The 16,719-nt window shown below is 50.0% G+C and overlaps 1 protein-coding gene across 1 annotated transcript in view; it reads right to left on the bottom strand.

The window, feature by feature from the left end:
- Nucleotides 1-16,719, bottom strand: part of DNAH17 (dynein axonemal heavy chain 17) — a 154,071-nt gene that overhangs the window by 80,461 nt on the left and 56,891 nt on the right. Inside the window, exons 25-30 of the mRNA XM_032241495.1 lie at nucleotides 13,981-14,229; nucleotides 9,704-9,826; nucleotides 4,696-5,043; nucleotides 4,509-4,600; nucleotides 3,961-4,087; nucleotides 2,417-2,569 (exon numbers count right to left, since the gene is read on the bottom strand). Of these exons, the coding sequence (XP_032097386.1) occupies nucleotides 2,417-2,569; nucleotides 3,961-4,087; nucleotides 4,509-4,600; nucleotides 4,696-5,043; nucleotides 9,704-9,826; nucleotides 13,981-14,229 (1,092 nt within the window). The remainder of the gene's footprint in view (nucleotides 1-2,416; nucleotides 2,570-3,960; nucleotides 4,088-4,508; nucleotides 4,601-4,695; nucleotides 5,044-9,703; nucleotides 9,827-13,980; nucleotides 14,230-16,719) is intronic.

Here is a 16,719-nt window from a genome sequence, read left to right as displayed (position 1 = left end):
TTTAAAAAAATTTTTTTCTTTCTTTTTTTTTCTTCCTACTTCAAGTGTACACAAGTTTCCAACTTTTGTTATTTTTGGTAGAGACAGGCCTTCACCATATTGGTCAGGCTGGTCTTGAACTTCCGACCTCATGATCCGCCCTGGCCTGCCAACAAGTCTTATTTGCATTTGATTATTATTATTATTTTTTTTGAGACGGAGTTTCGCTCTCGTTGCCCAGGCTGGAGTGCAATGGCGCGATCTCGGCTCACCGCAACCTCCGCCTCCTGGGTTCAGGCAATTCTCCTGCCTCAGCCTCCTGAGTAGCTGGGATTACAGGCACGCGCCACCATGCCCAGCTAATTTTTTGTATTTTTAGTAGAGACGGGGTTTCACCGTGTTGACCAGGATGGTCTCGATCTCTTGACCTCGTGATCCACCCGCCTCAGCCTCCCAAAGTGCTGGGATTACAGGCATGAGCCACAGCGCCCGGCTTGCATTTGATTATTTTTTGAGAGAGGGTCTTGCCTTGTCACCCAGGCTGGAGTGCAGTGGTGTGGTCACAGCTCACCGTAGCCTCAACCTCCTGGGGGCAAGCAATCTTCCTGCCTCAACTTCCCAAGTAGCTGGGACCACAGGCACATGCCACCATGCCTGGCTAATTTTTAAATTTTTTGTAGCGATGGGGGTCTCACTATATTGCACAGGCTGGTCTTGAACTCCTGGGCTCAAGCAATCCTCCTGCCTCAGCCTCCCAAAGTGCTGGGATTACAGACACTTTGGGAGTGTTTTTAATCAAAGCCTTTTTGTGAGTCACCACACCTGGCCTTTATTTGTATTTAAAATACATACCCTGAGGCCAGTCACAGTGGCTCATGCCTGTAATCCCAGCACTTTGGGAGGCTGAGGCGGGCAGATCACCTGAAGTCAGGAGTTCAAAACCAGCCTGGCCAACATGATGAAACTCCGTCTCTACTAAAAATACAAAAATTAGCCAGGCATGGTGGCAGGCACCTGTAATCCCAGCTACTCTGGAGACTTAGGAGAATCGCTTGAACCTGGGAACTGGAGGTTGCAGGTGGCCAAGATGGTGCCACTGCACTCCAGCCTGGGTGACAAGAGTGAAACTCCATCTCAACAAAACAAAACAACCCCTCCTGCCCCCCGCCAAAAAATAAAACCATACCCACAAGTAACTGCTACTGGGGAAAAAAAACCCTCAAGTGGATATGAGGGTAGTTTTTTTGGGGGAGGGGATAAAGTCTCGCTCTGTTGCCCAGACTGAAGTGCAGTGGCACCATCTTGGCTCACTGCAACCTCTGTCTCCAGGGTTCAAGTAATTCTCATGCCTCAGCCTCCTGAGTAGCTGGGACTGCCGGCGTTTGCCACCACACCTGGTTAATGTTTGTATTTTTAGTAGAGATGGGTTTTGCCAGGTTGGCCAGGCTGTACTCCTGACCTCAGGTGATCCACTCACCTTGACTTCCCAAAGCACTGAGACTACAGGCGTGAGGCACCGCGCCCGGCCAGATTTTTCCTTTTACCGGTAAGCACGGTGCAGGCAGGCGTCGCTGTGGTCTGCGGTTCTCTTTGTAAGGGGTAGGCCCAGGAAGGGAATCCGGACAGATGCTGTCACTGCCCCGCCCGCCCCACCCATGCAGAGCAGGCCACGTGTGTGCTGTGTTCAGCTCTGTGAAGCTCAGGTTTTCTCAGGCGACATTTTTTTTTTCCTGCAGCTGAGTTACCTCTGAATTGTATTTTCCTCAGGCTGATGTCAAAATGGTTTCTACAGCGTGATCAAATGTTGGGTAATGAGACGGGGGAGGGGGCAGCCCGGGAGTTTTCTGTTGGCGGAAGGAGCCGGCCCCGAGCTGGGGGACGTGCTTGCTGGGGAACGAGGAGGCTGCGGAGACCACTGTGACTGGTGGGCTGTGCAGCTGATCATTTCAGACAGGGGTTGGGAAGTGGTGGTTCAGAGACGTGCAGACCTCTCCAAAGCAGTCCCTTTGGCAAGCCACAAAAACGATTCAGTGACATTAACAGGGCCATTTTTTTTTTTTTTTTTTTCTTTTTGAGATGGAGTCTCACTCCCTTGCCCAGCCTGGAGTGCACTGGCACAATCTTGGCTCACTGCAACCTCCACCTCCCAGGCTCCAGCGACTCTCCTGCCTCAGCCTCCCCAACAGGACTTTCCTCCCGTCCTGTCCCGCCCCCTTCCTAAGGATACACTCGTGCTATATGCATGAGGCTGTGCTAGAAATTCTAGAAAGAGGTCAGTCCCTTAAGCGTTTTCCAGAGAGGCAGAGGAGAGGAGCAGGGGGTGCTGGTGGCTGCACTGCCCGGCAGTTCTCCGGATGTCACCGTCTGAGGGCGTGTGGCCCACACACGTGCTATGCCCTCGTCCTGGGTTCCCTGTGCGGGGTGCGCTCACACTCACCTGCCCCGAGAGGTCACATTCCTGATCAAAATCCACGTACTCATCCTCCTTGCTGTACATTCCCAGGCCCACCTTGAGAGGCTTGTGGTTGGCATCGAGCCGGAACTTGAGTTTACACAGGCTATCGAAGAGTTTGGACAGGTGGCGGCTCACCTGCGCGGAGGGGAGAAGCCGGAATTAGGCAGCGGGGGATGTGAACGCGGACACGTGTGGCTGGGGCTTTCCTTGGGTGGTTTTAGGCATCGTCTTTTTTTTTGGAATATACTCCCCATCTTTGATCAAGGTTAACTAAACATGGCTAAATCAACACGAGGAACCAGCAAAGACTGCTCTGAGTCAGGACACAGAAACCAGGCAGGAGCCCCAGCCCTTGCAAGCCAAACATCCATTCTTGAAGATTTCTTTCTTTTGTTTTTGAAACAGTTCTGTCCCAGCTCCCAAGCCACACACACAGGCCATTCTTACACATCCCTTCTTCTTGTGTGTCCTCTAACCTACGGTCAAAATGAAATACAGGCATTTTCGTTTCACCAGTTAACTTTGTTCTTTTTCTTTCTGAGACAGAGTCTCGCTCCGTCACCCAGGCTGGAGTGCAGTGGCGCAATCTCTGCTCACTGCAACCTCCGCCTCCTGGATTCAAGCTATTCTCCTGCCTCAGCCTCCTGAGCAGCTGGGACTACAGGCGGGCACCACCATGCCCAGCTAATTTTTGTATTTTTAGTAGAGATGGGGTTTCACCATGTTGGTCAGGCTAGTCCTGACCTCGTGATCTGCCCACCTCAGCCTCCCAGAGTGCTGGGATTACAGGCGTGAGCCACTGCCCCCAGCTTTTTTTTTTTTTTCTTTTTTGAGATGGAGTCTTGCCCTGTCGCCCAGGCTGGAGTGCATTGGCACGATCTTGGCTCACTGCAACCTCTGCCTCCCAGGTTCAAGCAATTCTCATGCCACAGCCTCCCAAGTAGCTGGGATTACAGGTACGTGACACCACGCCCGGCTAATTTTTGTAATTTTAGTAGAGACAGAGTTTTGCCATGTTGGCCAGGCTGGTCTCAAAGTCCTGACCTCCAGTGATCCGCCTGCCTGGGCCTCCCAAAGTGCTTGGATTACAGATGTGAGCCACTGTGCCCGGCCTCTTTTCTCTTTTAGAAGAGCTTCAAAGATGTGCCTGTTCCTTGCTCTTGGGGTCCTGCGATTTATTAGCTGATGGGAGGGTGACCCACTGACTGGTGTGTCTTTGAGAAACAGTGTCTTACCAGGCCTCTGGCATACCACCCATTTTCTAGAAGGGGAAAATGAGGCACAGAGAGGCCAATTAAGTTCCCCAAAGCCATGCCAAGTGCAGAGCAGGATGTGAGAGGAATCCCGCCATGTTTCTGCCATGGCTAGGGACCCCGGGCCGCTTCTGGTGGAAAGAGCCTCCTGGAGATGACAGGGCACATCCAGGGACATTGCTCCCCCATCCTAGGGCTGCTCTGATGGACGCGCCTCCCTGGGGTCTGGCCTGATATTGGCTTAAACTCCGGAATGCAAGGGGCCCCGCCTACCTCCACGGGGTCATTGCCGTTGGAGAGAATGTCCAGGAGGTCAGCCGAGGAGACAAAATAGAACCTGGGGAAGGCCAGTCTTTTCGTCTCTAAATACTCTGCCAAAGCCTTTTCACAGATGGCCAAGCTGGGAGGAAGGAAGGAGAGGAGGCCGGTTGACCCCGCTCTGCAGGGGATATCTGCAGCCCACCCTATCGGTGCATGGAGCTGACCATCCTGCAGCTGTCTGGACCGCTGTTCACAGGCCTGGTTTAATTCAGAAGCTCCTACTGGATGCTCTCATTGCTTTGCCACCCCCTGACCTTGTGTGTACTCCTAGGTAGGAGGAGGCATCATTTATTCTCTGGGTCATTGTTTCCTTCAAGGCTAAGGCATTGCGTGGTGGGATGAGGCCGGGGAGTGCGTGCTTCCCAGCGAAATGGAATAGATTAACCGAGGACCCGCGGTTTTGCCCCGCCTGGCCAGTGGGCTGCACAAGACTCAGGTTCCCTGAGACTTAGAGGATCACCGCCCTTGACCCCCCGGGTCTGGACTGGCACGGGCCCCACCTCTTCTTCAGGGCCTCCAGTTTATTGTAGAGGCCGGGTTTGTTGGTGGCTTCCACCACATTGGGTGTCTTCACTGCATCTTCCATCAAGGCCTGTGCAGAGAAGGGGATTGCCAAGGCGTGAGGGACCCCGTTTTGTCCAACATAGTCATTCCTGACAGGCGTGAGGGCCCCCGGGCTGCGCTCACCTTGAATTCCTGGTCGATGTCATCAAAGCGCTTGGAGTCTTCCGGGAGCTGGGCACGGATGTCTTCGGAGCCGATGAAGATGCTCTCCAGGTGGCTCCAGGTTCGCTGGACCTCAAACCAGATGGAGATGACGGAGTCCGCCGTGGACAGCTTCTGCTGCCAGCTTGTCACCTCCCTCAGGAAGTGGGCCAGGTACTTGGACATCATCAGGTTCTGCAGCTGCACCTGGTTGTCCTCCAGCGTCTCCACCAGCACCTCGTTGGACTTGAGCATCATGGTGCCTGTCCGCGGGTGCGGCTCGTGCTCGAATTCCATTGTGCTCCAGGTACTGTCCAGGGCTTTCAGCACCTTTTGCGGGAAGAGAAAAGTAAGGTCACCGAGCATCTGGCATGTGAAGCTCAGGCAGGACCGCGAGTTCCCAGGACGTGGACTGCAGCTCCATGATCAGAAAGCCAAAGTGCTCAAGCCAACATATTCACGGGAACGAAAGGCAGGTCCAACCTGAACCGTCAGCCCCCAGTGAACGGATGCATGCAATGTCTGTCCATATAACGGAATATTAGCCACCAAAGGAATGAGGTACAGTCACATGCCACAACGCAGACAAAGTGGAAAACTTCAGGCTGAGTGAAAGAAGCCACATGCAGTCCAGGTGCGGTGGCTCATGTCTGTAATCCCAGCACTTTGGAAGGCCTAGACGGGCAGATCATGAGGTCGGGAGTTCGAGACCAGCCTGGCCAATATGGTGAAACCCCGTCTCTGTTAAAAATACGAAGAAAAAAAAAAAAAAAAAACCTAGCTGGGCATGGTGGCACGTGCCTGTAGTCACACCTACTCAGAGGCTTAGGCAGGATAATCGCTTAAATCTAGGAGGCGGACGTTGCAGGGAGCCAAGATTTCAGCACTGCACTCCAGCCTTAGAGGGAGGCCTGCATCAAAAAGTAGAAAAGAAAAAAAAAAAAAGAAGCCACAGGCACAGACTACACAGTGCATGTGAAGGAGTCCAGAACATGCACCCCAAAATATGCCATCGTGCACACTGACGATTTTGACAGAGGTCCTTGAAGAGCAGCAGATGCAGGAATCTCTCTCTCAGCCTCATGCTGTTCCTGGGAATGAGGAGATGAAATCACCAGGTGAACGACGCGCTTCTGATACCAGAATGAAATGAGTATTCTCACCACTAGGACGGGAAGTCGAGGCAGAAAGAATGCTGTCCACTCAGACCTTGTGAGAACAGCTCTCACCTTCCAGCCTCCCACGCAGATGCGTTAGTTTCCTGCAACTTGGTACTTGAGTGTGCAACTCTGTGTTTTGGGGTCTTCATTACCACATACCAGCCTTGAACCCAGGAGATGGGTGGGCTTCATTACCTCCCTTCTGCCAGCCTCCCATACCACAGAAAACTTGGCTTAAATAATTTGCATACTTTTTTCCTCTTGATCTGTCCTACGCCAATGGAATTCTCAGACCAGCTGGGAGAAACCCCAAAAGCACAGAGGGAAGATGTTGCTTCCCTAACTATGATACCATTGCTGTGGAAGTGTGGAAATGAGGGATCTATAGAGAGGGAAAGGGGGTTAGTGTTTGCCTAGAGCTGGAGACGGGGACGTTTAAGAGGACACGGCAGCGGATGACGGGTAAAGGATGTGGGTTTCTTTTCGAGGTAATGAGAATGTTCTAAAATTTGTTAATTCTATTTTTTATTTTATTCTGAGATGGAGTGTCCCTCTTGTTGCCCAGGCTGGAGTGCAGTGGCACGACCTCGGCTCACTGCAACCTCCACCTTCTGGGTTCAAGCGATTCTCCTGCCTCAGCCTCCCATATAGCTGGGATTACAGGTGTCTGCCACCATGCCTGGTTCGTTTTTATACTGTTAGTAGAAACGGGGTTTTACCATGTTGGCCAGGCTGGTGTGGAACTCCTGACCTCCAGTGATGATCTGCCCGCCTTGGCCTCCAAAAGCGCTGGGATTGTGGGCATGAACCACCACACCCAGCCTATTTTTATTTTTAAAAATTTATAATTTTTTTTTAGAGGCAGGGTTCAGCCCAGGCTGGAGTGCAGCAGCGTGATCACAGCTCACTGCAGCCTCCATCTCCTGGGCTCAAGTCACCCTCCCACGTAACCTCCCAAGTAGCTGGGACTACAGGTACATGCCATGATGTGCCCAGCTCATCTTTATTTATTTTTTTTGTAGCGATGGGGTCTGCCTGTGTTGCCCAGGCTGGCCTTGTTTTGAACTCCTGGGCTTAAGTGATCTTCCTGCCTCCCAGAGTGCCAGGATTATAGGCATGAGCCCCCGCCCTCTGCTGTTTAATATGTGCTGATTACACATTTGTAACTATGCTAAAAGCCACTGAATTGTACACTTTAAACAGGCAAATTGTATGGCATGTGAATTACATCTAATATTGCTTTTAAAAAAAAGCTTTATTAGATATAAATGTTTTTAAAAGCAAGCCAAAATGTGACAATTCAAACTCACAAAACAGGATGATGAGAGAGGCTTGAACTGCAAACGTTTTCCTGGATGCCGGAACTGCAGGTAGCCAGTGGCGCATTAACGAGTCTAGGTACTGACTGGGGCTCCATCCCTCGACCCATCCCCAGCCCTCCCCTCAGCTCTCTGAAGTCAGAGGAAAGAACTGACATCCACGGAGGAGTCAGACAGGACCACAGACTAGGATGCCTGAGACAGAGATGAGAGTTCCGGTTATTTACAAAATGTCCCAAACTACTGCATGTACAGGGGGGAAGACCTATAGTCAGGAATTGGGTTTTCTAAGAAAAATCCTAGAAGTAGGCCAGGCGTGGTGACTCACGCCTGTAATCCCAGCACTGTGGGAGGCTGAGGCGGGTGGGTCAGTTGAGGTCAGGAGTTCAAGACTGGCCTGGTCAACATAGTGAAACCCTATCTCTACTAAAAATACGAAAACTAGGCATGGTGGTGCATGCCTGTAATACCACTACTTGGGAGGCAGAGGCAGGAAAATCACTTGAACCTGGGAGGTGGAGGTTGCAGTGAGCCAAGATCATGCCCACTGTATTCCAGCCTGGGCGACAGAGAGAGACTCTGTCTCAAAAGCAATAAAAAATAATAAATAAATAAATTCCAGAAGTATTTAAGATTTCTTTCACAGATATTCATGATATTGTGGGGGGCCTTTCTTACCCAACATCATGAAAATGGCCACACTGCCCAAAGTAATTTATAGGTTCAATGCTATCCCCAACCAGCTACCATTGACCTTCTTCATAGAACTGGAAAAAACCACTTTAACTTCATACGGAACCAAAAGAGAGCCCACATAGCCAAGACAATCCTAAACAAAAAGAACAAAGCTGGAGGCATCATGCTACCTGACTTCAAACTATACTATAAGGCTACAGTAATCAAAACAGCATGGTACTGGTACCAAAACAGAGATATAGACCAATGGAACAGAACTGAGGCCTCAGAAGCAACACCACACATCTACAACCATCTGACCTTTGACAAACCGGACAAACATAAGCAATGGGGAAAGGATTCCCTGTTTAATAAATAGTGTTGGGAAAACTGGCTAGCCATGTGCAGGAACCTGAAACTGGACCCCTTCCTTACACTTTATCCAAATCAACTCCAGATGAATTACAGATTTAAACATAAGAACACCATAAAAACCCTAGAAGAAAACCTAGGCAACACCATTCAGAACATAGGCATAGGCAAGGACTTCATGTCTAAAACACCAAAAGCAATGGCAACAAAAGCCAAAATAGACAAATGGGATCTAATTAAGAGTTTCTGCACAACAAAAGAAACAATCAACAATCATTAGAGTGAACTGGCAACCAACAGAATGGGAAAATTTTTTTGTGAACTACCCATCTGACAAAGGGCTAATATCCAGAATCTACAAAGAACTAAAACAGATTTACAAGACAAAAACAAACACATCCATTCAAAAGTGGGCAAAGGACATGAACAGACACTTTTCAAAAGAAGACATATATGAGGCCAACAAACACATGTAAAAATGCTCATCATCACTGGTCATTAGAGAAATGCAAATCAAAACCACATTGAGATACCATCTCACACCAGTTAGAATGGCGATCATTAAAAAATCTGGAGACAACAGATGCTGGAGAGGATGTGGAGAAATAGGAACACTTTTACACCGTAGGTGGGAGTGTAAATTAGTTCACCATTTTGGAAGACAGTGTGGCGATTCCTCAAGGATCTAGAAATAGAAATTCCATTTGACCCAGCCATCCCATTACTGGGTATATACCCAAAGGATTATAAATCGTTCTATTATAAAGTCACATGCACACGTATGTTCGTTGCGGTGCTGTTTACACCACCAAAGACCTGGAACCAACCCAAATGCCCATCGACGATAGACTGGACAAAGAAACTATGGCACACATATACCATGGAATACTATGCAGCCATAAAAAACGACGAGCTTGTGTCCTTTGTAGGGACATGAATGAATCTGGAAACCATCATTCTCAGCAAACTGACACAAGAACAGGAAATCAAACACCACATGTTCTCACTCATAGGCAGGTGTTGAACAATGAGAACACATGGGCACAGGGAGGGGAACATCTCACACTGGGGTAGATTAGGAGGTGGGGGTCGAGGGGAGGGACGGGGGAGTGGCGGTGGGCTGGGGAGGGATAACACCGGGAGAAATGCCTGATGTAGGCGACAGGGGGACGGAGACAGCAAACCACCATGGCATGTGTGTACCTGTGCAACAATCTTGCAGGATGAGCTCATGTACCCCAGAGCAAGAAGAAGAAAGGAAGAAAGGAAGAAGGAAGAAGGGAGAAGGGAGGAGAAGGGAGAAGAAGAAAGAAGAAAGAAGAAGAAAAGGGCCCCCAGACTTCCTGAGTGTCCTGGGGCCGCGGGACCCCTGTGAACCAAGACGTCCCTGGTGCTCTCAGTGTGGGGCAGGGCAGTTCCAGGTCCATTCCACATGGCAAGAACGGCGCTGCCAGCATGGCGTACCTTTTCCATGCCGGACTCTTTCACAGCCTTGTCCACGATGTTGCGGACCTCATCCTCGTAATTGTGGAGGTTCAGCTGCAGTAAATCTGCCAGGGTCGTCTCTTCTGACATTTTAAATTTCACCTTGGGAAAAAACCAGGCATGTTTCATTTAAGGTCGTCTGCACTGCAGTGGCCGGACCTCACCGCCCTTCAAGGAGAGCCAGGACTGGGGTGTGATCGCAGGCTGCCGGAGGGAGGAAGGTGAGCTCTGCTCCACCATTTTCAGCTCTGGGACGTGGGCAAGTGACTTCTCCAAGCCTCTCCTTCCTTCTCTGTCAAACCGTGTAACAGCAGAACCCACCTGCACTGGGCAGAACTGTGGCCCCCAAAATTCATGTCTACCCAGAACCCTCGAATGTCACCTTATTTGGAAATAGGGTCTGGCAGATGCTGAGGACCTTGAGATGAGGTCATCCTGGATTTTCCGGGGAGACATAAATCCAGGGCCATATGTTCTCATGACAGAAAGGAGAAGGAGCTCTGAGTCACACAGGAAGGAGGGCCTTGGGGAGACTGAGACAAGAGACGGGCGTGATGCAGCCACAGGCTAAGGAATGCCTGGAGCCCCCAGACACTGGAGGAGGCGGGAAGGACCCTCCCAGGAGGCTTTAGAGAGAGTGCGGGCTGCCGACACCCTGATTTCAGAGTCCTGGCATCCAGTACCAATATAGGCAGAATATATCCAGCAGAATATAGGTCTGCTGGTTTTGTTTTGTTTTGAGACAGAGTCTCGCTCTGCCATCCCGGCTGGAGAGCAGTGGTGCAATCTCAGCTCACTACAGCCTCCACCTCCCAGGTTCAAGTGAGTCTCCTGCCTCAGTGTCCCAAGTGGCTGGAATTACAGGCATGCACCACCATGCCTGGCTAATTTTTGTATTTTTAGTAGAGATGGGGTTTCACCAAGTTGGCCAGGCTGGTCTCAAACTCTTGACCTCAAGTGATCTGCCCGCCTCAGTCTCCCAAAGTGCTGGGATTTTAGGCGTGAGCCACCAAGCCTGGCTAGGTCTGCTGCTTGAAGCCTCCCATTTGTGGTCCTTTGCCAAGGGAGTGAATCCACCACCTCTGGCAGCTGCCATGTTCGTAAGAGGCAAAGCGCTCTGCGGTGGTGGCAAAATCACAGGTACCAAAATATCAGTGCCACCCCCTTCCCAAATCACTTTCACGTCCCTTGTCTAATATGCTTCCTGCTGTCACGGAGTCAGATGTTTCTGAGCATCGATTCTGAACCCGCCATGGAAATGGTTTAAACCAACTGATGGCACCTCACATCTCTAATCTCATTTGGGGACATATCTGCCCGAGGCTCACCAAGACCTCAGCTGTGCCCAGCTCCTTTCACGGAGTCATTTAGCTGCCTGTTTATCACCGCCAAAGCGTCTCTCCCAGGGTACATGGATGGGGCACGTGAGCCATTGCTGGGCATCTGGGAGATCTCTGGTCTCAGCACTGGAGGGGCACCATCAGGGGCTGGCTCCCCCACACCCAGACACACAAATCCGCAGGGAGCAAGCGGGTACCCCTGTGCCCTCAGGGTGGCCTGCATAGCTGGGTTTGCTTTTCCCTCCTTGAGTCTAGGGAGCAGCAGAAGGGCCCCGGACAGGGCGGTGGGGACACAGCAGGAGCCTCCGATTCCCCTCCTAGTTGGTTGCCCTCCTGGGCTGGCAGGGACCTGGTGAGACAGGGAGGGAACCACTTGGCCCCATTCTCCTACTTCCTGCATAGGGAGGGATCTCTTGGGAAGCCGTGGGCTAAGCCCTCCTGCTGCGCAGGCTCTGGGCCACGCTCCCTTGGTCCTTGGGGTGCGTTCTCACCATTGTTCTTCCTTTCGTTTCACGCGGAGCTCTGTCGGCCGTTCTGCTCGTCTTTACAGTTCCCACTCCCAAGGCCCAGGCCAAATTCCACACCCACTCAGAGCGTCCTCTTCCCTTCCCACGCCTTGCAGGTGGCGCCCTCCTCTAGGTCTTGGGGTCCTCACTGAGTATCTCCCGCACTTGGCATTCAAACCTGATCGTGAAGGCTAGCCGAATCTGCCACCCCAAAGTACACCACTTTGGCTGAAGGGTTATTTTGAACTGAAGGCAGCTGAGAAGAGGCAGATACAAGAGAAGCTCTCTGCCCTCCGCTATTTGCCTACAAGCAGGAAACAAATTCGCCAAGGAGTCGCCCACATCCCCTCTACCAGGAAGGATAGAAGTTAATCAATGGAGGTTGGGCGCGGTGGCTCAGGCCCGGAATCCCAGCACTTTGGGAGGCCGAGGCGCGTGTATTGCCTGAGGTCAAGAGTTTGAGACCAGCTTGGCCAACATGGTGAAACCCCGTCTCTATTAAAAACACAAAAAAATTGGCTGGGCATGGTGGCTCACGCCTGTAATCTCAGCACTTTGGGAGGCCAAGGTGGGCGGATTACCTGAAGTCAGGAGTTCAAGACCAGCCTGGCCAACATGGTGAAACCTGTCTTAAAAAAAATAAAAGAATTTAAAAACACAAAAAATTAGTTGGGTGTGGTGGCATGTGCCTATAATCCCAGCTACTCTGGAAGCTGAAGCAGGAGAATCACTGGAACCTGGAAGGTGGAGGTTGCAGTGAGCCAAGATTGTGCCACTGCACTCCAGCCTGGGGGACAGAGTGAGACTCCATGTCAAACCAAAAAAAAATAAAAAAAAAAAAGATGGAGACAGCTTTAGACCCTTATCAGCCCAGAGGAATGGGAAGAATCTACACAATACGCCTTGCTAAAGCTCACCTTATCCTGCTGTGAAACAAAAATAAAATCCTAAGCACCCCAGCAAATTGAATGAACCCCCCTGTCTGCTAGGGGCATTCCAAAGTAAACCTAAAAACACGTGTTCAGGCCATAATGGGAGGCAGGTTGGGGGACAGGCCTCATTATACCCCCTCCCTTTGGAATTCAGGCACTGCTGACCAGAAATCTGGCCAAAATTTCAACTTAGAAATCCTCAGGCTACCAAACGGAATCTTTGTGGCAACATGATACATCACTTGACAGACAGCAGACCCTGAAAGAAATCACAGCATTTTACCCTGAAATATGTTTCTTTGACGTGGTTTGAAATGGTCCTGCAAAGCTGTTTCCTGTAGGGGAAATCCACATTCTGTGACAAATCCCCTTCCGTTTCCAGGTCTTTTCCAATATTTTTTTTTTTTTTTTTGAGATGGCATTTCACTCCTGTCACCTAGGCTGGAGTACGGTGGCATGATCTTGGCTCACTGTAACCTCCACCTCCAAGGTTCAAGCGATTCTCCTGCCTCAGCCACTCAAGTAGCTGGAACTACAAGTATGTGCTACCATACTCAGCTAATTTTTGTATTTTTAGTAGGGACGGGATTTTGCCATGTTGGCCAGGCTGGTCTCAAACTCCTGGCCTCAAGTGATCCACCCTCATCGGCCTCCCAAAGTGTTGGGATTCCAGGCGTGAGCCACCATGCCCGGCCTTCCCCTCGTTAATCTGTCTTTCATCAGTCTAATGTACCGGGGCCCCAACCAGGGAACCCAAGATGGATAGACGGAAAAATAATTTGTTTCCTCCCCACAGTTGCCGGTACTATTCTTTCTTTCTTTGCTTCCTGGAGAGCAGGGGCCATATCTCCTTTCTCTCTGTATCCTTTGCAGCTAGGTGGGGCCTCTGCAGAGCAGCTGCTTAAAGTCCTTTTGTTCCGTGTTTGCTGAGAGTGGGGAGTGCTTCTATAGGCCTTCTGGAGGCGTCAAGGCCAGTGCCTGCCTCTGGGGGTTATTCCTGGGAAGGTTCAGGTGCTAAGACTCTGCGTTCCTGGGGTTCATGAGGACCCCAGTGAAGCTGTTCATTTGCCCCAAACTTCCGGAGCCTTATGAACATGCAACCTACAACCGGTACTGCATACCGCATTTGCAGGGCCCCGTGCAAAACAAGTGTGTGCGAACTCCTGTTCGAAAGTTACTAAGAATTTTGAGACAGTGAAAATGAGATGGTAAACTGAGCCTGCCCCATCGCCCCCAACCAACATGGAGCCCTGTGTAACTGCACAGGTCACTTGTGCATGAGGCCAGCTCTGCCCACATCGGCTTTTCCAGCATCAGGCTCTGAACACCTTGGCTAAGCAGTTTGGGCTGGCCCATCCTGCAGCAGAGCTGACTGCCAGGGACAATTCCCTCCACCCACCATGGCACGTGGTACCTGGGTGGCCAGCGTGAGCTGACTGCCAGGGACGGTCCCCTCCACCCACCATGTCGCATGGTACCTGGGTGGCCTGCATGAGCTGCTGCCAGTGGCGTTCCCGAATGGCAGGGTTCTGCAACTCGCTCACAGCGCGCAGGGATGTGATCATGTTTTTCACAGTGTTGTCAAGCCCTATGAAGGCATCCCAGGTTTTCATCTCCTTGTCCAAAGACCTCACGTCTTTGGCAAACTTCTTACAATCTATGTCCATCTGCTCCACGTTGATGTCCTTCCACTTGGTGGTCTTCCAGTCCTCGATGCTGGTGTTTACCTGAGACGAAAACATCCATTTCTCCTTCCACCCCAGTCAAGGAGATTGAGGAAGACAACGCTCTTACCTTTCTGCACTTACTCACAGGGAGCAAAGCCTAACGAGGAATATTCAGAACTAATACCTGAGTTCAGTAAAATGATTACATACGAGAAAAAACAACCGTGGTACCTTAAAAGGTAAGATTGAAAAGTCAGCAGCTGGCCGGGCATGGTGGCTCAAGCCTATAATCCCAGCACTTTGGGAGGCCAAAGCAGGTGGATCACCTGAAGTCAAGAGTTCGAGACCAGCCTGACCAACATGGTGAAACCCCATGTCTACTAAAAATACAAAAATTAGCTGGGTGTGGTGGTATATGCCTGTAATCCCAGCTACTCGGGAGGCTGAGACAGGAGAATTGCTTGATCCTGGGAGGCAAAGGTTGAAGTGAGCCGAGATCGTGCCACTGCATTCCAGCCTGGGCGAGAGAGCAAGACTGTCTCAAAGAAATACATAAATAAAAACAAAAGTTAGAAGTTAAAAGGTATTTTGGCAAAAGCTTGTATTAGGGCCCGCTGTTGCTGGCCAGGACCCAGTTTTCTCCCAGTTCTCAGTATGTCCATGTAGCTTGTCTCGGCCAAAGAAAGGTGAGTGATGCCTGACAACACCCAGCCTGGTGTTCCCCTTGCTTGCCTTGGCAATCACAAAGGAGCATTGCTGATCCACAGCCTGCGCTGTGGAACCAGTCCTTGGCAGGGAACCACTGCTTGGAACTTTGCATGAATGCAAATGAATGCAAGAATGAAAGCATGCACTTTGCATGAATGAGAAATACACTTTCATTCAGCACACAGAGATTTGTGGGGCTGTTTGTTACTGCACAGTAACCTAGCTTACACTGACTGATAAAAAGATAACAGAAGAAACTTCATTCACAACAATATGAAACAGAATATATAAACTACCAAGGAATAGCCCCAGTAACAATGTAAACAGAAGGTTATGAAGCCTGCACTCTTACATTGGGGGTGAACTGAGAATGGTTGTGGAGCTGGAAACTGACAGTCATTGAGGGAATCAGAGATTGTTGACACAGGCACTCACAGTGGGAAAGTCTGGGCTTGCCAAACATCTGTGCTCAAGAAAGTCAGAACTGGGAGTGTTTACAAGCTGTTTGCCTTGAAGATATGAAGGCTTGAAACCTTAATCCACACAGGAGTCATTGGCTCTTTCTGGCAGGTTCAAGATTACCCTGTATCTTATTATCATAAAACATCTTGGCTATTGTGTTTTGGAGTTTTTCTTGAACTCTACTGACTGCAAATGCTTACTGTCATCTCCTGGGAAATGTGACCTTTCATCTCCAGTCTACACAAATAATTTTTTATTGTGGGAAAGCGGATATCCCATTCTCTCAGATGGCACTATGTCCTGTAATGCCACTCATATAAAAGAAACTTGAGGTTGGGCATGGTGGCTCACACCTGTAATCCCAGTACTTTGGGAGGCCGAGGCGGGCAGATCACCTGAGATCAGGAGTTCAAGACCAGCCTGACCAACATGGTGAAACCCTGTCTCTACTAAAAAAAATACAAAAATTAGCTGGTCATGATGGGAGGTGCCTATAGTCCCAGCTACTTGGGAGGCTGAGGCAGGAGAATCGCTTGAACCCGGGAGGCAGAGTTTGTGGCAAGTGGAGATCGTGTCATTGCACTCCAGCCTGGGCAACAGAGCGAGACTCTGTTTCAACGACAACAAAAAAAGAGGCTCAAATTCAGTTAATTGTGGAAAAAATATCAAGAGGCCTTCGATTTGTACCTTCTCTTAAGGCCGGGCTGTAATAAGCCTGTGACTCCAAATATTTCTCCCCCTGTGTAAGAAATACGTAGACTTAGTGTGGTTGGCATCAAGACATTTACTATAATGTATTTTAATAACTAAATAAATGAAGAGACAGAGCATGCTCTTGTATGGGAACACTGAATACTGCCACCAGATTCACTCTCTCCAAACGAGTTAATTCAATTCCATTTAAAGTCATAATAGCTTCCTTCTGGAGAGGAGGAAGAATTGACAAATGATTTCTTTTTTTTTGAGACAGACGTTCACTCACTCTGTGGCCCAGGCTGGAGTGCAGTGACATGATCTCAGCTCACGGCAACCTCAACCTCCTGGGTTCAAGCGATTCTCCTGCCTCAGCCTCCCAAGTAGCTGGGATTATAGGTGCATGTCACCACACCCAGCTAATTTTTATATTTTTAGTAGAGACAGGGTTTCACCATGTCGGCCAGGCTGGTCTCGAACTCCTGACCTTGAGCGATCTGCCTGCCTCGGCCTCTCAAAGTGCCGGGATGACAGGTGTGAGCCACGGCGCCAGGCTGGATTTGATAAAAGTTCATTCAAAAAGGCAAGAGAGGAATAGCTCAAATATTTTTGAAAACAGATGAGCAATGAGGAGACAGAATGGCAGAAACAAACGTATGAACACACAAAGAAGAAATACTTGGGAAC

Source organism: Sapajus apella, unplaced genomic scaffold (genome assembly GCF_009761245.1).
Source record: "Sapajus apella isolate SASKATOON/1434 unplaced genomic scaffold, GSC_monkey_1.0 scaffold48, whole genome shotgun sequence".
In the NCBI taxonomy this organism is placed as follows: Eukaryota; Metazoa; Chordata; class Mammalia; order Primates; family Cebidae; genus Sapajus; species Sapajus apella.
Note: the sequence above shows the minus strand (reverse complement) of the source record. Positions and strands in the feature narration are given on the sequence as shown.